This window comes from Silurus meridionalis, chromosome 14 (genome assembly GCF_014805685.1).
Source record: "Silurus meridionalis isolate SWU-2019-XX chromosome 14, ASM1480568v1, whole genome shotgun sequence".
Classification (NCBI taxonomy): Eukaryota; Metazoa; Chordata; class Actinopteri; order Siluriformes; family Siluridae; genus Silurus; species Silurus meridionalis.
The window spans coordinates 1,579,168-1,601,456 of NC_060897.1; the positions used below are offsets into that span (position 1 = coordinate 1,579,168).

Consider the following 22,289-nt stretch of genomic DNA (forward strand, 5'->3'; position numbering starts at 1 on the left):
AAAGAAAGGACGTCATGAATAAATGTATGTCGTGTTGAAGGTTTTCATTTCGCCTTTATTTGTTTCTATTTTTTAATAAAAACGGTCAAACAGAAATGCGCATTGAATTAATCGTGCGTTAATAAAATTTGTGCCATTAAAATGAATTTGCGTCAACGATTTAATTTTTGACAACCCTAAAGAAAGAAAGAATGAAAGAAAGAATTAATTGAAATATATATATATATATATATATATATATATATATATATATATATATATATATATGGTAAATTTGAGCAAGCTGTATGTAAGGTGTGTGTATGTAGAGAAATATGGGTTCTATAAATGAGATGTACATTGTATGTGCAAATATATACACACAGTGTATATACAGATATGTAGAAGATCGTTGAGGATCTCCTATTGAATTACAGTTATGGACAGTTATAATGAATAAGGGAGTTGGTATCTCAGTCATTAGGGCTCTGGGTTACTGATTGGAAGGATGAGGTATCGCCAAACTGCCACTTATGGGCCATTCAGCAAGGCCCTTAACCCTCTGTGCTTCAGGAGCACTATATTATGTCTGACCCTGCACTCTGACCCCAGTTTCCTAACATTGCTGGGATATTCCAAGAAAGAATTTCACTGTGCTGTCAAAAAAACACTTTATAATAATCCAGAAATGATTACATGTACAGAGTGGAGCAGAACTGCAGGATGATTACTGGCAGTAGAACTGATGGAGTTTAGTGATGGTAGATGGAAGAAAGCTGGCCCTGGACCTGCTGGTTCTGATATAGTGATTGACCTCTAATGGAAAATATTACCTTTAAAAACAAATAACTCCATGTGAGCGATAGAAAGGGAGCAATTATAAACAAGTTAATTTAAACAAATCAATTTGAGTCAAAACAAGTCGCTTTGAGCGCAGTTTAAAACACGCCGAAACGTGCGACATAAACGAAAACAAGACGTCAGAAATTGATTTCGATTCAGCTGCAAAGTAAATGTTTTAAAACAGACACACGGTTTCACAAAAATTTTTTGAAATAAAAACAAAGATTGCAAACAATACAGTACAATTTAATTAAAAACGCCGCGTGTGAAACAATCAAAACCAGATATCTGGAATAAACTGAATCCAAACACATTTCGGTGATTTAGACCAGCGATTCAACTCCAACGTCACGTATTATAACATTGACTTCAAAACAAATGACTCCAATTGAATGATAGAAAGCAATCCATTTTAAATGAGGTCATTGAAACAATCAGTTTGAGTCGAAACAAGTGCTTCACTTCGGAGCGATTTAACACGGTTTACAACATGCAAAATACCGAAAGCTAAACGTTTGAAAGTCATTTAGATTCAGCAGTTCAGCTGCAAAGTTAATTATGTGAAACAAACACAATTCCAGCCTATAAATCAACCAGTCTCACACAAACTGTTTGAAAAACAAACGAGGGATTTAATATCAAAGTCATTTACAACAATCATTCCAAAACCAGAGATCGCAAGCAAATCGAGGATTTTAAACCAGCTGAGTGTGAAACGATCAAAACCAGATATCTGGAATAAACTGAATCCAAACCAATGTTTTGATGATTAAGACCAAACTCCAAATAACGCGTTAAATAATTGCCCTCATAAACAAATGACTCCAAGCACACGATTGAAGGACGGCAATGTACATGAGTTCATTTAAACAAATCGTTTTACAGATTTAACACGTGTCTAAAACCTACATTCCGAAAAGATACAAAACGTCTGAAAAGATGATTCGTCTCAGCTCGAAAATAAACAATAATTTGAAACAAGCCTACGAAAGAAATGGATGAAAATCAAAACAGGAGATTTGTGAAGAACCGAATCGAAAATAAAAACACATCATTTATTCAAGTGTCAATCAATTCAGTAGGACTGAGATCATTTCTCTTTCTCGATCTCTTCTCTTCTCTTCTCTTCTCTTCTCTTCTCTTCTCTTCTCTCGCTGTTGTGCAACAGCCGACCACCCACAAACTCTTAGTAACACACAAACAGTGTGCGGTTAGCATTCCAGGCAACCGTCTATCGGCCTTACCTCGAGCGTGTTAGCACTAGCCTGTGTTAGCCTTTTGTGTCTGGTTAGCCTCCGGCTCTGCTACTCTTCACCCATCAATAACTGTTGATCTGATGATAATATTTTGGAATACTGATCTTTACAAAAGGCAACAAAGCGGCCGTGTTTACACACCGCCAAACTGCGTGTTATTAATCTGATGTCTGGCTTAGTAGGAATTTGAAACGAGTAAAAAAATAAATAAAAACATGTTTACACCCGAATCACAATACGGCAATTTGATTCAAATGAGTGCGAATAAAATGTCAAGTAGATGAAGAATCGAGATAATAATGGATTGTTCTTTCTCTGATCCAGTATCTCATACAGTGTTGTAGTTTCAGAATTAGCGCTTGATGCTCCGTGCAATTTTAGTCATTTTGTACCTATCGCTAATTATTTCCCAACATTTCTGAGGTAAATGTTAACGTTCTGAACAGTTCTGCTTCTTGTGGAATCCTTTTCAGGGTCTGGAGAATTGTGGAAACACGGGGGGTTTTATAAAAGAGACACGTGCATGTTCGTATGCAACAAACTTGTTAATATAACGGTATGAAGATTCACTTTGACCAAATGAATCTATAAATATCCAGATGTTTCACTTGATTTCCATAAAAAAAATCCTTCCTTAGCATGAAAAACAGCTTTCCACACTCTCAGCATCTGGACAGTTTATTTCTCCAAACATTCAGCTGAAATACTTTGCTGTTCCTCTTGTAAAACTTGCCAAAGATGTTCTTCACTAGTTGGAGATGTTCTTTACCAGTTGGAGATGTTCTTCACTAGATAGAGATTTTTTTCTTCATCCCAGAGCAGTTTAGTAGGATTGAGGTGCGGTGACTGGGCAGGTGGTTCCATGATAAACATCACTCCAAACGTCTGTCTGCTTTCTAAATAACTCCTACAGAACTCAGATGTACACTGGCTCCCATTCCATAGTTCACCACCTCGCAGTTCCGTCTGGACTGCGGCTCATCAGAACAGACTTCACCGTACAACAAGACGATGAGCCGCAGTCCAGACGGAACTGCGAGGTGGTGAACTATGGAATGGGAGCTATGTTGGTTCAGGATTCCTTTCACTTTCTGGAACTTTCCCTGCTCCAAAACAACCTCAAATAATGAAGCTTCCACCTCCATGTGTGTCTGTGCGGGGGATGCAGTCTGATCACATCTTCTCTTTTGTTCTCCATCTTACGCAAGATCTTGTTTGTTGCATAGAAACAAAAGGAACAAGCACGTGTTTCAAAAACCATAAAAGATATATCTTAGGCTTTGTACGTGTCTGTACGTGTTGGCTAGTTAAATCATTCGTCTCAGAAATTAGCCTAGCTTTTATCTAGCCTGCATTGGTGTTCCTCAGTTGCCTAGCAATAGCATGCTCGATGTTGATACAAAACATTCCATGTTCTTATGAAGTTATTTGCCTTTCAGTTCATTATACAGGGATTATAAATGATTCTGAAACAAATGGGAAATAAATTAAAAGTGTGAACATCTGCAAATGTTAAACAGTTTGCATGCTGGTAGCCAGCTAATTTATTTTATGCTAGCTACCTTCCATAACATCTCTTTCTTTCTTATAGGCTTTGTGTCAGAGAGAGGATATGGAGGAGAGAATTACGACTTTAGAACGCAGGTAAAGTGTGTGTGTGTGTGTGTGTGTGTGTGTGTGTGTGTGTGTGTGTGTGTGTTGTGACAAAACATTAAATTTGTAATAAGCAGCTCCCCAACACGTCTACATACACCAACTTTGAGTAAAGTTCCTGTATGAGCTCCTGTAGCTCACTTTCCTGAAGAAGTTCATGCTGTTGATGATCGATGGGTCATGACTGTTTTAGCAGCAAAAGTTGTCCAACACGATATTAGGCAGGTTTTCATAATGTTACGCCTGTACGGTGTATAACCGCATAGTGTCTATGGGGGTCACGTGATAAAAGAACGAACAACTCGGACTAGAAGTTGTTAATGCGCGCCCTGGAGAAAATGTATGAATGACTCTTTGAGACGATTCGTTCTTCCGAACAACTCTTCACTAATGGAAACCGTTGCTCCTGTTTCAGTCAGAACTGTTCACCAATCCATGCTGCTGTTTACAAATATTGCAGCTCAACATTCTGTGGTGCAACTGAGGTAATAATCCAGGTGTAGGTGGGAGGTGTTACAGGAGGTTAGAGCACGATGTGGAGGTGAAGGAACGTCCTGAGGTGAAGCAGAGAGCATTAGAATGGATCATCACTTTATACCATGGTCACTTCCCAGCATTGTGGAGTTCAAGCTGACATTGAGATTTACGCTTTGTTACCGCTACAATTCTGCAGTTCCAAATTAAACCCAGATATAAAGTAGTTCCAGAAGATTACATTTATTTACAAGAGAGAGAGAGAGAGACAGAGAGACAGAGAGAGAGAGAGAGAGAGAGAGAGAGAGAGAGAGAGGTGTTTCTGTGCAATGTCTCTAATAATAATGAAGCTGTTGGTGTTAACTCCTGCTGCCGTTTTTCACTCAATTTCTTCTTTTAAGAAATATACAGCTGATAAAAAACGAATTTAGTTGTAGTGCTGCTTCTGTTTCAAAACATCTTGAAGTCAGTGGTGAGATCAGAAGTCTGTTGTCGTCCTGCAGGTACCTGAGCGCCCAGCGGGAGGCGACGTCTCTTCACGACATCAAAGACAAGCTGGAGAATGAACTGGCTAGTAAAGAATCTCTATACAGACAGGTACACTTTCTGAGCTATGAAGTGTGTGTGTGTGTGTGTGTGTGTGTGTGTGTGTGTGTGTGTGTGTGTGTGTGTGTGTGTAGTAAACTGAATATCCTATGTGGGACCCCTGATTTTTCCAACCATTTATCCCCCAAACTGTTACCACAAATTTGGAGGCACACGATTGTAAATGAAGTCTTTGGATGCTGTAGTAGAAACATTTCCCTCCACTTGAACAAGGAGACCAAAAACAGTTCCAGAGTGACGATGCCCCTGTGCACAAAGCATTCTCCATGAAGATCTGCTTTCCATGAGTTGGAAGATGTGGAAGATCTCCTGCTATAAAGCTCCAACCCTATTGAACACCTTTGGGATGAATTTTTCCTGCTGACTGCACCCCAGACCTCCACACCTTCTCACCTACATCAGTACCTGACTTCACTAACAGCCTTGTGGCTGAATGAATCTCCACAGAATCTAGTGGAACATCTTCCCAGAAGAATAGAGCTCGTAATAACAGCACATGGAAACTAAATGTGGGGGTGTTTAAAAAGAAGTACATAGCAATCTTATGGTCAGCTGTCCAAAAACTTTTGGCCATTCAGTGTATATTATATAATATTATATACATATATATTACTCTGATAATTAAAATGTTCACGTTTTATTTCTTAATTTCTTAAAACAAGCAAATATAATTTCTAAATAATTTTATAATCAGGATTAATAACATTATATTTAGTTTTGGGTCGTTTTTATTATAGAAAATATATGAAATATTATTTTCTTTAGTTTAAAATGGTTTAAAATTCAGGATATTTACTGGTGAATGTTGTAGTCATTTATTTGAAAGTTCGAAGCTTTAATTCCTATTCTAATATTTATTTATTTATTTATATTTACTTATTTGTTGACTTATTAAAAATGTTGTATTCTCTATTTTAATTATAATGGCAATTATTATTATTATTATTATTTTTTGCTATTATTATTATTGTAAATCTGATTTAATAAAAAATAATAATTAATTGGATTAATTATTAATTTAAATAATTTGAAGCCATGTTGTCGTGTGTGTGTGTGTGTGTGTGTGTGTGTGTGTGTGTGTGTATATACAGTTGTGTATAAACGAAAATGTTATTTTTGAATCTGTGTTAGAGATGAAAATGAAATATTTTTGTCTGCCTTCTCTCTCTCTCTCTCTCTCTCTCTCTCTCTCTCTCTCTCTCTCTCTCTCTCTCTCTCTCTCTTTTGCAGAGTGAGGAGAAGAACAGGCAGCTGCAGGAACGTCTGGATGATGCAAAGCAGAAGCTCCAGCAGACGCTGCAGAGAGCTGAGACACTGCCCGAAATCGAGGCTCAGCTTGCACAGAGAGTGGCTGCCCTCAATAAGGTATCACACACACACACACACACACACACACACACACACACACACACTCACACATTGATCATTAACACTATATTCCCTCTCTTTGATCCCGTAAGTATTGGCTCCCTCAGCTGTGGCGTGTTCTGTGCATTAACGTTGTGTGTATGTTCTGGAGGTCTGTGCTGTACAGAACTCTCACATCTCACTGTCTCACCCAAATATTTACTTTTCCACTAAATTCCAGCCTCAGTCACGTTACACACACTCACTTACGGGATGTAATGCTCAGGCTCAGAGATCCAAACCTAAAAACCATCAAATTTAATCTCCAATTAACATGTTCAGCGTCAATTTGGATTTTGTAGATGGAAAATTATTTTTATAGAAAAAGCACCAAATATTGCGCACACACACACACACACACACACACACACACACACACACACACACACACACACACACACATACACGTTATATTTCAGACAGTGAAGTAATAAATCAACTGGAAAAGCAAACAGAATAAAACTAATTCAGGCTTTAGAACTGGAGATCTGGAGAACTGAAAATCTGGAGACCTGGAGAACTGAAAATCTGGAGATCTGGAGAACTGAAAATCTTGAGACCTGGAGAACTGAAAATCTGGAGATCTAGAGACCTAGAAAATCTGGTGTTTGAGCATCATTATTGTTACCCAAAAACATATTTAAAGTCAGAGGTTTAAAAATAGGTCAGATACTATTCAGATACTTTTTAGATATTTTTCAGATACCTGCAGCAAATACGGCCAGTAAGCAGATATGACACACACACACACACACACACACACACACACATATATACAGGCGTGTAAAAATGTTTTCAGCGATATGAAGTGTGCAGGTATAAGTGTGTAGAACTGTAGGCGTCTGTAGGCCACGCCCACGAAACAAACCAAAAAAAGTCACCAAGATCTCAATAAAAATACTTTTTTATACAAACAAGTTCTTGTGTCTCACACTCTCGTTTATTTTTTGTCTCTTTCTCTTGTCCGTCACGCCACACTTCATCCTTCTGTCACAGGCCGAGGAACGCCATGGCAACTTCGAGGAGCGACTGCGACAGATGGAGGCACAACTGGAGGAGAAGAACCAGGAGCTGCAGAGAGTGAGTCATGATTTTATTCCTTTTACATCATCTCTCTCTCTCTCTCTCTCTCTCTCCTTCCTGCCTCTCTCTCTCTCTCTCTCTCTCCTTCCTGCCCTCTCTCTCTCTCTCTCTCTCTCTCTCTCTCTCCTGCCTTCTCTCTCTATCTCAAACTCCCTTTCATTATCCCTCTTTCTCTCTCTTTCACTCTCTCTTACTCTGTCGTTCTGTTTGATGTTAAAGTTGTTTAACACTCAGCGCTTTAATAACGAATAACCAGAGCATTTCATCCATTAGACTGAGACATTGTGGAATGTGTGTGTGTGTGTGTGTGTGTGTGTGTGTGTGTGTGTGTGTGCTTGTACACGTGTGTGATAATTAAAGCTCTGGATATCAGGAAGGTGCAGTTTGTGGTGGGTAGTTGGAGAGAAAGGGTAGAAGAGAACTGCAGAGAAAGAGATGGGGAGATGGAAAGAAATGGAGGGATGGAGACATGGAAAGAGATGAAAGCATGAAAAGAGACAGAGAGATGGGGAAAAAATGGAGAAATGGAAAGAGATAGAGGGATGGAGAGATGGAAAGAGATGGAGGGATGGAGAAATGGAAAGAGATGGAGGGATTGGGAGATGGAGAAATGGGAAGAGATGGAGAGATTGGGAGATGGAGAAATGGAAAGAGATGGAGGGAGGGGAGATGGAGAAATGGAAAAAGATGGAGGGAGGGGAGATGGAGAAATGGAAAGAGATGAAGAGATTGGAAGATAGAGAAATGGAAAGAGATGGAGAGATTGGGAGATGGAGAAATGGAAAGAGATGGAGAGATTAAGAGATGGAGAAATGGAAAGAGATGGAGGGAGGGGAGGGGAGATGGAGAAATGGAAAGAGATGGAGAGATTGGAAGATAGAGAAATCAAAAGAGATGGAGAGATTGGGAGATGGAGAAATGGAAAGAGCTGGAGGGAGTAATAAATCAATATATAAATAGTTGAGAGAAAAAAAACGATGAATAAAGGAAGAGAAAAATCAAAGTGATATGAGGCAAGTTTACTTCTAGTTGGGAGTCTTTCTGACCTAAAATCTTTTTCCGAACAACACACACACACACACACACACACTTTATTTAGATTGCATCTCTATTCTATACTTGTGCTCACAGAGGCAAACTCGCCGGTCTGAATTTAGGATATAGTGCAGGATATAGAGGATATAACGTGAACTAATATTCTTTAAGTAGCAGCTCAATGCACAGTGTATGAAGAATAGTTGACTTTGTTATAACTTGCTAAATCAGTGACGGTCAGAAATCAGAAGGTCTCAGATGTTGTGCTTGATGCTCCATCCATTCATCCTTCTGTACGTACTGTCCTGCTCATAGATCTGCAGTAACACCAGACTTTATGATCAACTAGATAAAAATGATTTCAGGAAATTTCAGAGTTAATCAAGAATTCTACATCTTTGCCAGGCAATAATCAATAAACAAATGTCACATCTAAAACAAACAATAGAAGAAAGTAACACAACATGATCAGCATAAAACCAGAGCGAGACACATCGAGACTGTGTGGGAAGTTCTGACTACAAAGAAGCTTCCCTGAGTGTTTCACCAAATCTCCTTAAACTCCACAACCATCATAAACACTCGTAAATTCAAAGTAATAAAAGCTTTCCCATCCCTTCCTTGGGACAGGAGGTGAACTAAAAAACAAATACCACCTCTGGTAGAAACCACCCCCTGATAAAGGTCTTCTCTAGGACAACCCTCACATTAGAACATCTTGTAGCATGTACATGTTCTTGTCACTGTGTATGTGTGGGATTTGTTTTACATTTGCTCTGCCGCGCTCTGTTTTTCTCCCGTTCACTTGCTTTCTTTTTCTCGTTCTCTCTCTGTGTCTCTATTTGTCTCGTGTCCAGGCGAGACAGAGGGAGAGGATGAATGATGAACACAACAAGCGTCTCTCGGACACCGTGGACAAGCTGTTGTCCGAGTCGAACGAGCGTCTGCAGCTGCACCTGAAGGAGCGCATGGCGGCGCTCGAGGAGAAGGTCAGCGTTCACACAGAACCTAAACATATATGTGTAAAAAGATATTTTTATGTGTAAGAGTAAGACTCCATGATGTCTCACAGAACGCTCTGTCAGAGGAGCTCGCGAACATGAAGAAGATCCAAGATGATCTGCTGGCAAACAAGGTACATTTACTTCAAAAAACACCTGCACAGGTTTAATTCACATCTGTATACATCAATACAAACCTGCACATATTTTAAACACACCCACACAGGTATAATTTACATCTGTATGCATCAATATGTACCTACACAGGTTTAATAAACATCTGTATACATCAAAACACACCTGCCCAGATTTAATACACACCTGCACAGGTTGAATACACATCTGTAAACATTAATACACAACTGCACAGATTTAATACACACATGTATACATCAATACACACCTGCCCAGATTTAATACACACCTGCACAGGTTGAATACACATCTGTAAACATCAATACACACCTGCACAGATTTAATACACACATGTATAAATCAATAAACACCTGCACAGGTTCAATTCACATCTGTATACATCAATACACACCTGCACAGATTTTAAACACACCCGCACAGGTATAATTTAGATCTGTATGCATCAATATGTACCTTCACATGTTTAATAAACATCTGTATACATCAAAACACACCTGCCCAGATTTAATACACACCTGCACAGGTTGAATACACATCTGTAAACATCAATACATACCTGTACAGATTTAATACACACATGTATACATCAATACACACCTGCACAGGGTTAATACACATCTGTAGACATCAATACACACCTGCACAGGTTTAACACACACCTGTATACATCAATACACACATGCACAGATTTAAAACACATCTGTATACATCAATACACACCTGCACAGGTTTAACACACACATGTATACATCAATACACACCTGCACAGGTTTAATACACATCTGTAGACTTCAATACACACCTGCACAGGGCTAATACACATCTGTAGACATCAATACACACCTGCACAGGTTTAACACACATCTGTATACATCAATACACACATGCACAGGTTTAATACACACCTGTATACACCAATACACACCTGCACAGGGTTAATACACATCTGTAGACATCAATACACACATGCACAGGTTTAACACACACCTGTATACATCAATACACACATGCACAGATTTAAAACACATCTGTATACATCAATACACACCTGCACAGGTTTAACACACACCTGTATACATCAATACACACCTGCACAGGTTTAATACACATCTGTAGACTTCAATACACACCTGCACAGGTTTAATATACATCTGTATACATCAATACACACCTGCACAGGTTTAATACATCTGTATACATCAATACACACATGCACAGGTTTAATACACACCTGTATACACCAATACACACCTGCACAGGTTTAATACACATCTGTAAACATCAATACACACCTGCACAGGTTTAAAACACACCTGTATACATCAATACACACCTGCACAGATTTAATACACACTTGTATACATCAATACACACCTGCACAGGTTTAATACACATCTGTATACATCAATACACATGCACAGGTTTAATACACATCTGTATACATCAATACACACCTGCACATATTTAATACACATCTGTATACATCAATACACACATGCACAGGTTTAATACACATCTGTATACATCAATACACACATGCACAGATTTAATACACATCTGTAAACATCAATACACACCTGCACAGGTTTAAAACACACCTGTATACATCAATACACACCTGCACAGATTTAATACACACTTGTATACATCAATACACACCCGCACAGATTTAATACACATCTGTATACATCAATACACACATGCACAGGTTTAATACACATCTGTATACATCAATACACACCTGCACATATTTAATACACATCTGTATACATCAATACACACATGCACAGGTTTAATACACATCTGTATACATCAATACACACATGCACAGATTTAATACACATCTATATACATCAATACACACCTGCACAGGTTTAATACACACCTGTATACACTAATACACACCTGCACATGTTTTATCACACCTTCATAGGTTTAATACACATCTGTACACAGTAATACACACCTGCACAGGTTTAATACACACCTGTATACACCAATACACACCTGCACAGGTTTAATACACATCTGTACACAGTAATACATACCTGCACGTGTAATAAACATCTGTATACACCAATACACACATGCACATCTTTAACACACATCTGTATACATCAATACACTCCCGCACAGGTTAAATATACACTTGCACAGGTTTAATACAAATTTGTAAACATCAATACACATGCCGAGATTTAATTACACATCTGTATACACCAATACACACATGCACATGTTTAATACACACCTGCATGTATCTGTATTAATTCCTATAAAACATTACTGTTTTTCCTCTTGTCTCACCTTTTCTATTATCTTCTCTTTCTTTTCTTTCTTGTGTTTTGCCTTTTTTTTTTACCTTTTTATTGCACTCATCTCTCTCTTTATCAGGATCAGCTGATTGCAGAACTGGAGAGGCTGCAGCTGGAACTGGATCAGCTGAGGGGCAGGTCTGGCTCCTCCTACTCTCGGTAAGCTTCTTCTTTTCCTCCTTCAGATTGCAATATCATGACGTGTTGTTCTTTTTTTCCTACTGAGTTTAGTAAAGCAGTACTTGGACATGCTGAGGATTTATGGTGGCTTTATAATGGACTTTCTGGCTTACGGTTTAACTCTGCAAGTATAAACACGTATAATGGCATTTCCTTAATCATTTATGTCAGATTCTAGGATAAGACAATTAGGTTAGCTCACATGATATCACAGTAATGAATCCTGTCAACCAAACCAAGTACCTATAAGAACCAAAGAAGCATCATGAGGTTCTCGGTTCTCCTCTGCAGCTCTCTTCCTGGCAGCGCTCTGGAGCTCAGGTACTCCCAGGGAGGCGGATCTCTACCTGCCGGCTCCACCACTCACCTGGATCACTACGGCAGTACAGGCTCAGGGGGCGTGGTCAGACGGGCCCACCGTGGACGCTGGGGAGGAGCGAGAGAGGACGCCAGCAAGGTGAGGAGCTTTATTTATGTTTTATGACCACACTAGGCGTAAATTCGAGTTCAGGTCACTAAACCCGTCCTCTCCAATGCAGTACGGTGAATGGGAGAGCGGTGCTTTGCTCGGCCCGGGTTTCGAGGGCGGAGTTGAGGGCGGATGCTCCGATGACGAAGAGGACCGCGAGACGCTCTTCGGCTCTGAGCTGCTTTCTCCCAGCGGACAGACGGACGTCCAGACACTGGCCATCATGCTTCAGGAGCAGCTGGAAGCCATCAACAAGGAGATCAAGTGAGCTTCAGATTCTCTAACACTATACTACATTTTTAGTTTTTTCTGATTATTAGATCTGTTCATTTTTCTCCTAAATTTCACACTGATAAAATAGACATTAGTACATTTTTGAACCTCATTCAATTCTAAAATCTTATATCTTTAAGAACTTAGTAATACATTTAGATTTGATCAGATTCAACTTTATTAGCATTGTGCAGGGTACAAGAACAGGTCCATTTACAACCCCAACTTGTAATTGCAACTCCAATTACAACCCCAGGTCCAATAACAATCCTAATTCCAAAAAAGTTTGGACACAGCGCAAAATAAAAAACGAAAACAAAATGCAATTATTAGCAAATTTCATAAACCCATACTCTATTCACAATATAACATAAAAATATCAAAGTTTCAACTGAGAATATGTACTATTTTAAGGTAAAGGTCATTTTAAATTTGATAGCTGCAACACGTCTCAAAAAAGTTGGGATGGGGCAACAAAAGTCTGGAAAAAGTAAATGTTATTAAAATGACACAGAAACACATGCAGATGACTTCAGATGACAGTCCAGGTGTTGAACTGGCCTACCTGCAGTTTAGACCTTTCACCATTTAATAACATTGGGCGCATCATGAAACGAAAAACACAACAAAGGAAACCCAGAACTGTTTAGCATGAAGAATCCTGTATCAGACACATACGGGACAACATTCATCTCCCAAACTTCAGCAACTTCCTCAGTTCCCAGATGTATACGCACAGATGACATGATGCTACACAGTGGGAAAATTTTTTTCGAGAAGTGTTGCAGCCATTAAAATAATGTTTCCCTTAAATAGTATATATATATTTCAGTTTAAACCTTTTTTTTTTTTTATGTTGAGTAGAATGTGTTTATGGGATTTGCAAATCATTGCATTTAGTTTTTATTTACATATCAACTTTTTTTGGTTTTGGGGTTGTATAAAATTAATGATTCAGGTTTGTTTTCTTTCCATTAAATATGAGACACTCTGACTACAAATCAGTATGAAATCACGAAGATGATGTAGCCATTAGGAGTTTTTTTCTGGGAAAATCGCAGAATGACAAATCTGTGTCTGGAATTTTACTGTAATGGTTTGACGACTTATTTTTCTCGCTTTTTCCAGCTTTATGACAGCTTCAGCGTTTTCAAAATATATTTAATAACTTTAAGAAGGCTTTTAAATACCGATTCTGGAAAGATCCTGAGAAATTATATGTAACTGTAACACGTTCTGGGTGCTGTTGTAAAACGACGATTGTGCCGCAGAGGGTTCTTTTTATAATGTCATTAGAATGTTTCACCTCATACTGAATAAGGAGGCACATTAAGGGGAAGATATAGCATGTGTCTCATATGAATTCATTGGTCATTTCTCTGTTTTGAGTTACTTCCAGCTCTTCACATTTTCAGAGATTATTTATTCAGTCTGTGTGTGTGTATGTTAGGTTGATTCAGGAGGAGAAGGAGAACACAGAGCTAAGGGCTGAAGAAATCGAGAGCCGTGTAAGCAGTGTGGCTCTGGATGGACCCCCTGTTCCTCCGTCCTCTTTGGGAAGAGATGCCAGTGGCAGGACCTTCATCACTCCGTCCCTCACCTCCTCCACACTGGCATCCCCCTCTCCGCCCAGCTCGGGTCACTCCACCCCACGCCTGCCCCACTCCCCGGCCCGCGAGTCCGACAGACAGGTAGAGCATCAGTTGGAATATCACACAGTTGTGTAGTTGTGCTTGAGAAATGTGCTGAAAACTCTGGATCAGGATCTAGCTGATGCCTCATCTTGCAAATATGCAATATTAAAAAAATGGCTGTTTTAGATTTAACTACAGCAACTCTAACACTACAAAAATGAAACTAATCTCCAGCACTACATGAGGCGCTATAGTACCAGTGAGTACATAAAAAATTACTTATTCATTACACAAAGAATCAACTTTGTTTCCTTTCTCAGAACAACAAGGAAGATGATAGGTCCCTGGCCTTGCTGGACTCCACCCCTCCTCCCACACCTCGCGCACTGCGATTGGATAGAATGAGCCACACCCACCCCGGGGCCATGCTGGATGACAGCCGGGAGTTTCGCAGGTCAGTGAGGAGCCTTAAAGACATTAGTTTATGTTTGTTTAAATAATTAGCAAATCAGAATGGAAAGGACACACACACACACACACACACACACACACACACACACACACACACACACACACACACACACAGAGTTTTGGTGAATCTCATGTTAATCTTAAGTACTTATATAGTAGTATCGAATTCTTGGTAACTCGGAAGAGTCTTTAGTTTGATCAGATTTATAAAAGAAAATTCAGTTTTACCCTTTTCTTCAAAAACAGCCGAGTTCCCGGAGGCGTGTCATGGGCGGAGCTAAAGAGTAACGAGTTTCACGTTTTTGCGAGTCGCATGCTTTTGCGTAGCATTCGTTTTTTGAGCCGTGACATTGCTGTAAATAAAAAAGGGACTTTATAGTCCTAAATGGACTATGGCGTACCATCAGATCCAGCCGTACATGTCTGATCCATAATCGTATCCCAAGTCTGAAATTGAGCATCAAGAACACCACCAGCAACAGTGACCACAGCAGGATGTGTCTTTATGGTAAGAACAAGCTTCTCCTTCCTTCACATCCAGAAACATACTTCTATGGAAACGTTCTTCTCGCGCGAGTCTTGTGACGAATGACGTACGGTGGTGGGCTGTTCTTGCTCTCTTTCTGGTTGCTGTGTGCCCACACAAGGAATTCCACAGTTCATGACATCATTTAAGAATTTAGTCAATAATCCGCTGTGGCGAGAGGAAGAGGAAGAGGAAGAGGATGACATCATGAAGGACTATATTCAATAAAATTTTAACAAGAGTGTATTTGGCAAAAAAGATTCCGTCTTCCCCCCGAAATTGTTGTTTAAAACTTTGCCCGTGTTTAGCATGAGAATCCAAATCTTTAGACTAAAATAGCCTTGATTTGTCACATATAGATTACAGCACAGTGAAATTCTTTTCTTCACATATCCCAGCTTGTTTGGGAGCTGGGGTCAGAACACAGGGTCAGCCATGATACAGCACCCCTGGAGCACAGAGGGATAAGGGCCTTGCTCAAGGGCCCAAGACAGGCAGCTTGGCGATACCGGGGCTTGAACATCCAACCTTCCGATCAGTAACCAGCACCTTAACCATTGAGCTACCACTTACAAACTCCCCCAACCCCACCCCTTTAAAAAATGTCAGAAAAAATTAGAAAAACTATTGCGATCTCTACAAGTGTGTTGTGTTATTATGTAATATAATATAATAGTATATGATCATTCTTTGGTTGGTATCAAAATGTTTGGAGACTAGCGATGTAATTCTCTCATCAACACCTTGGGTGGTTCCATGTAATTCCGGAGTAGAACGGGAGCTTAATGTCAACAGTCTGCTACACTGACTCAGGAATACAGTTAGCTTCTGATCATCATCACTGTACCCCGCAACATTGTATATCTGCTTCAAATGGACATTTGGTGCAACCCAGATGAGGATGGGTCCCCTCTTGAGTCTGGTTCCTCTCAAGGCTTCTTCCTTGTGATATCTCGGGGAGTTTTTCCTTGCCACAGTTGCTCATCAGGGACAAACTTACTTACAAAGAATATATTTACGTTTAATCACCACATTATCTGTGTAAAGCTGCTTTGAGACAATGTTCATTGTTAAAAGCGCTATACAAATAAAAATGAATTGAATTGAATTGAATTCTGAGTTAGAACAAAGAGCAAACATAAAATTCTGGGAAAACTGGGCAAATCTGCCACAAGGACATCTGGCATGACGTACGTTTGACATACGCTGATGCTTCGACGGTGTTTTAAGCGGCACGCTCGCTTCAACATTGGAAAAACATCACTGGAGGACGAAGAGAGATCAGGAAGACCTTTGACAAGCTTAAACCCTGAAAATGTTGAAACCGTTTGGCAACTCGTGCATGATTGTCAGAGAACAATCCACAGGATCTCACTTCTGCATCCACCATACTTGCCAGATTTGCCTCCTGCGGACTTCGCCCTCTTCCCGAACAATGAAGATCGAGCTCAAAGGTCACTGTTTTGACACCATTGTGAAGATCCCGCGCAAATTGCAGAAGGTGCTTGACATGCTTCCAAATGAAGACTTCGAAGACACATTCCAGAAGAACTCTGGGAGGCGCTGTATTGCTGTGCAAGGGGACTATTTTGAAGTTGATAGTGTGTAAACATAGATAAATAAAGTACTTTCTTGTGAACAGATCAAGTCTGCGAAATTGTTGATACCACCTGTGTGTATATATACATATAGTACTGTATATTTGTAGATTCAGCTTATGTTCATGATAGCTATTGCTAGCTACTTTAATATTACATGTCTAGTTTAACTGAGACTCCACCCACCCCGCATTTTAAAAAGTATATCTCTCTGTGTTTTTCTCTCTCTCTCTCTCTCTCTCTCTCTCTCTCTCTCTCTCTGATCCTTGCAGTCTCTCGGCAGACGGCAGCAGCTCGAACAGCAGTCAGGACTCCCTCCACAAGGCCAGCAAAAAGAAAAGCATTAAGTCTTCCATCGGCCGCCTTTTTGGAAAGAAGGAGAAGGGACGCATGGGACAGCCAGGCCGCGAGTCCACCTCTTTGGGTGAGCCAGGGACAAGCATATTATATACAGGGACATGAGACCAGGACATGAAGGACAAGAATTGAGAGACAGGGACATGACTGATTGAGACATAAGGGACAGGGGCATTGGGACAGAGTGGGACATAAAGGGCAGAGACACAACAGACCTGGACAGAGCATGATGGGATGTAACAAGAAGGACAGGGATATAAGAGACAGGGACATGAGGGCCAAGACACAAGAGACCAGGATATGAACGGATGAGACGTGGAGGACAAGGATATGGTATATGGTATATAGGACATGACTGGTTGAGACATAAGAGACAGGGACAGTGAAGGATATAATCTGATTTGATATAATATGATGTGACAGAGGGGGACATGAAGGACAGGGTGTATCCGAGTCTCCCTGTTTCTCTCGCTACGCAATTTCCCAACCGGGTTAAGTTTTGCCTTGTTTTTTGTTCCAGCTTCCACTCCCTCTGATGATCTCGGCTCCGTCGACCCACTCGGCCTCACCAAGATGGCCGGACCCGTGGACAAGGACCGCCGCAGCAAGAAGAAGTACGCTCGTCTCACTTTCACTTAATATGGGCTGTGTCTCAAATCACACACTTCTTCATTGTATACATTACAATCAGGTTCAGTAGGGGATGTGATGTTTGAGCAGCGGAGATGTTCAACACCGAGACCGATGAGTGCTATATCGAAAAACAGGAAGCTGTAACTAATCACCGATCGCTAGCTACACTATATAGCTATATGGTCCAACATTTTTTGGACACCTAACCATCTGTTTTTTTAGCATCCTATTTCTAATGTTGTCTCCATTTCCTGTTATAATAAACTCCACTCTTCTGGGAAGATGTTCCAGTTGGAGATTTTTTCAACCACAGGTGTTTTAGAAAGTCAGATATTGATGTAGGTAAGGTGAGGAGGCCTGGCTTGCAATGGATCTACTGGTCTGGAAAATCTAACACAGAGCATCTAATTCTCTGCTCTTTATGGATTGTATCTCATTCTTGTTGTGTTTTTTGATGTGAAAATCATGGTTTTGTTATTGTTATTTCTTAAAGGCACGAGCTGTTGGAGGAGGCGTGTCGTCAGGGGCTTCCCTTCGCCTCGTGGGACGGCCCCACCGTGGTGTCCTGGCTTGAGGTTTGGACCTTACGTTCAATACCTAATATTTAGGTATTTTATGCAGTGTACATACAACACCAGATGATATACAAACACATTCCACCCTGTCCAAGCCAGTAGGTGTCACTCTAGAGTGCTTAAAAGTTTTCTCATAGAATACACTGCGTGGACACCTGAGCATTAGATTATGTGCTTCTTTTTAAACCTCCCATTTCACATTTGAAGGGAAGATATTCCACTTGATTTTGTGGAGATTCATTGAGACACAAGGGTGTTGTTAAAGTTGTTGTTAAAGCAGGTACTGATGTAGGTGAGGTGAGGAGGCCTGGGGTGCAGTCAGCAGGAAAACCTCAATAGGTTCAATAGGGTTGGAGGTATATAGCAGGAGATCTCCCACTTCTTTTAACCCATGGAAAGCAGATCTTTATCCAAAAAGATCCAACGATGTGATGTAAATGGTTTGCAAGACACAAAAAACTGAAATTAAGAACAGCCAACAAGCAGAAAGAAACTGTTTTACCTCAGGGAATTGATTCCTCTGTATGCGCTTCAGAAATGTAGATATCAGTAACTAAGTACTTGTGAGAGGATCAGAGTAAAAGCTAGCTGCTAATCAATGAGGCTAGCAGTTTCACAAGCTCAGAGATAATTGCTAAGCTTTATTAAGTACGAGAGGTTCTAAGAAATGGGACAGAAATTTTAGGAACATGCACATTTCACCTCAGAAATGTTGCTAAACGCAAGTTACTATTTACTATTTGTCACCATGCTGTTTTAATGTATCTTAACATTTTTCTCTTTTTCTTGCTATCTTTCTATCTCTTTATTTCTCTATCTCCCTCTCTCTCTCTCTTCCATCTTACAGTTGTGGGTAGGCATGCCTGCATGGTACGTGGCTGCGTGTCGCGCTAACGTGAAGAGCGGTGCGATCATGGCTAATCTGTCCGACACGGAGATCCAGCGTGAGATCGGAATCAGTAACCCGCTGCACCGCCTCAAACTGCGACTCGCCATCCAGGAGATGGTGTCGCTCACCAGCCCATCTGCCCCGGCCAGCACCCGCTCTGTATGAACACACACACACACACACACACACACACACACACACACACACACACACACACACACACACACACACACACACACACACACACACACACACACAAACAAACACGTTGGCCCTTTACAAAGAACAAAGGGGACACCTGTGTACCTTTTAATCTGCATTTCAAATCCGGAAATTGAAGTGTTTATGTAGATTAGTGTTAAAGGCACCGAACATTGCCTCCGAACGTCATGAGTTTAAATCCCAGCAACACCAATCTACCACTACTGGGCCCCTGAGCAAGGCCCTTAACCCCATAGATGCTCAGTTGCATGAATGAGATATGGGTTTAAGGGCCTTGCTCACTGGCCCAGGAGTTGCAGCTTGGTGTGGCTGGGACTTGAACTCACAACCTTCAGATCCAAAGTCGATTTGGATAAGGGCATCTGCAAGATAGATAGATAGATAGATAGATAGACAGATAGATAGACAGACAGACAGACAGACAGACAGACAGACAGACAGACAGATAGCAAAATGCAGTTTAGCATCTACCAGAGGTGCAAATAGTAACAAATGCACAAACTGACAAGTGCAGATTAATATGTAAAACACAGGTTTTTATTATTGGGGTCAAATCTCTGTCACATGGTATTTCTGGAAGTCTGAAAAAGAGCAATAAATAACAACATTGTGTGTGTTTTTCAGTCAACCAGTAACGTTTGGATGACGCATGCTGAAATGGAGTCTCTTACTGCAGCCACCAAGCCAGTGAGTAGCTTCCGTTTCTCTTTTTTTCATCAACTACATCCACCACATGTCCATGCTACCTGATAATCCGTCTGGATCTGATTCTGGATCATCCATCAGTCGTCTATCACACTGCAACACAGCCCCAGAATGGAACACAGCACATGTTTTGACTCTCAGAGCCCCGGAGTCTAACAGAGTAAAATGTCATTAATATGTTAATTATTAACAAGACCAAAACACGCTTTCACCTGCAACTCTCCAAATACATTTTGTTATAAGGTTTGCATCTCTTAGCTAGCTAGCAGGAAGTAAAACAATTAATAATATGTATACTGACTATTAAAATCTTCTCAGAAATCCTGTCCTGTTACCGTACCCAACTTTGCCCTGAAAATAGTTAAAGATTTTTTTGAAATCCACTCAGGTTTGTTTAACTAGCTAGAGTTAGCAGTGAACACTACAAATAAGTGTGATATCTTTCTCACAGAAAAATCTCTGTAAAGGATCATATCCTCTCATATATCAAATAGAACTAGTGTATGCTAGCTAGCTTGCTATTTTGCCCTTAATTGTACCTATAAATGGTTTCCTAATCCTGTCAGTGTTGCTTATGTTAGCTAGCTAGAGTTAGCAGTAATGATTAGGAAATTTGTTATTATAACTTTTAAAATTGTGTCAAAAATCCTGTTAACTTTGCTTATCTTAACTAGCTAGTTATTTTCCCTTTAATTGTTTGCTAAGGTTAGCAGTAAAAATCCACAAAGAATTTGTCTTAATGACAAATGTTAGCTAACGATATATGTTATGGCAGCTAGCTAGAGCGAACATAATGAGCTATATCCTTATAACTTTTTAATCTTCAAAATCCTATCAAGTTAGCTTTGTGTAGGTTAGCTAAAGCTATCAGTGATGATTATGTATTTACGACTGCAACTTTTAAAATGTTTTTAGGAACATTATCGAGTTAGTTAATGTTAGCTAGGTAGACTTAGCAGTAGATGTTTCAGTGTTTCATGAAGTTTGAGAGACACGTGCATGTTCCTTCTGTTTCTATGCAACAAACTCGGTCATTTAACTGTATGAAAGTGGAGGAAATGTATTTTCTTAAACCAAACAAATCTATAAATTTCCAGATGTTCCACTTTATTTTTAGTAAAAAAAATAAAAATCCTCCATTAGCATAAAGAACACACACAGTTCGTTTCTCCAAACTTTCAGCTGAAATACTTTGCCTTGCCGTGCCGCTTGTAAAACTCGCCAAAGATGTTCTCCATTAGTTGGACATTTCTTTCTTTCTTGTGATCCAGTACATCCCAGAGCAGTTCAGTAGGATTGAGGTGCGGTGACTGGGCAGGTCGTTCCATGATAAATATCACTCCAGACGACTGTTTGCTCTTTAAACACGTACAGAACTACGTACAGAATGTATGGAGAAGTCGGTTCCAGACGGAACTGCATGGTGTTGAAGTGTGGAATGGAAGCCATGTTGGTTTACTTTCACTTTCTGGAACCTCCACTGCTCCAAAACAACCCCTAACCATTAAACCCCACCTGCATGTGTGACTGAGGGGGTGAGGAAGTCTGATCACATCTTCTCTCCTGTTCTCCATCTTACACAAGTTCTTTTGTGAGAGACAAAAATGTCACGTTTGGACTCCACAGCACCTTCTTCCACTCGTTCACTGTCACTTTCTGGTGTGTTTTTGCCTTTTACTTAGTTTGTTGCATGGAAACAAAATGAACATGTATGTGTCTCAAAAAACCATAAAAGACCAGGTGTTTCCTAACGTCCGACAGGTGCTGTATGATTGTAGCTTTATAAATCCTGATTCAAGGGGTTCCTTTATGGATCTTTTTACAAGCCAAGTATCATTAACTCTACATTACATAATGGGAAACACAGTGGTGATTTCTAATGGTCCCTAATGGATTTTAATGGATTTCCGGTGGTCTCTTTTGGTGAAATGTGGTTCTCCAAAAGGTGA

At 40.1% G+C, this 22,289-nt stretch overlaps 1 protein-coding gene across 1 annotated transcript in view; it reads left to right on the plus strand.

The window, feature by feature from the left end:
* The window catches only part of ppfia3 (PTPRF interacting protein alpha 3), a 60,863-nt gene that overhangs the window by 26,026 nt on the left and 12,548 nt on the right, over window positions 1-22,289 (plus strand). The window contains exons 9-24 of the mRNA XM_046866448.1: window positions 3,670-3,722; window positions 4,709-4,802; window positions 6,042-6,176; window positions 7,215-7,298; window positions 9,194-9,325; window positions 9,409-9,471; window positions 11,888-11,967; window positions 12,280-12,445; window positions 12,528-12,721; window positions 14,181-14,421; window positions 14,685-14,818; window positions 17,232-17,383; window positions 17,837-17,930; window positions 18,443-18,524; window positions 19,372-19,572; window positions 20,260-20,322. Of these exons, the coding sequence (XP_046722404.1) occupies window positions 3,670-3,722; window positions 4,709-4,802; window positions 6,042-6,176; window positions 7,215-7,298; window positions 9,194-9,325; window positions 9,409-9,471; window positions 11,888-11,967; window positions 12,280-12,445; window positions 12,528-12,721; window positions 14,181-14,421; window positions 14,685-14,818; window positions 17,232-17,383; window positions 17,837-17,930; window positions 18,443-18,524; window positions 19,372-19,572; window positions 20,260-20,322 (1,968 nt within the window). The remainder of the gene's footprint in view (window positions 1-3,669; window positions 3,723-4,708; window positions 4,803-6,041; window positions 6,177-7,214; window positions 7,299-9,193; window positions 9,326-9,408; window positions 9,472-11,887; window positions 11,968-12,279; window positions 12,446-12,527; window positions 12,722-14,180; window positions 14,422-14,684; window positions 14,819-17,231; window positions 17,384-17,836; window positions 17,931-18,442; window positions 18,525-19,371; window positions 19,573-20,259; window positions 20,323-22,289) is intronic.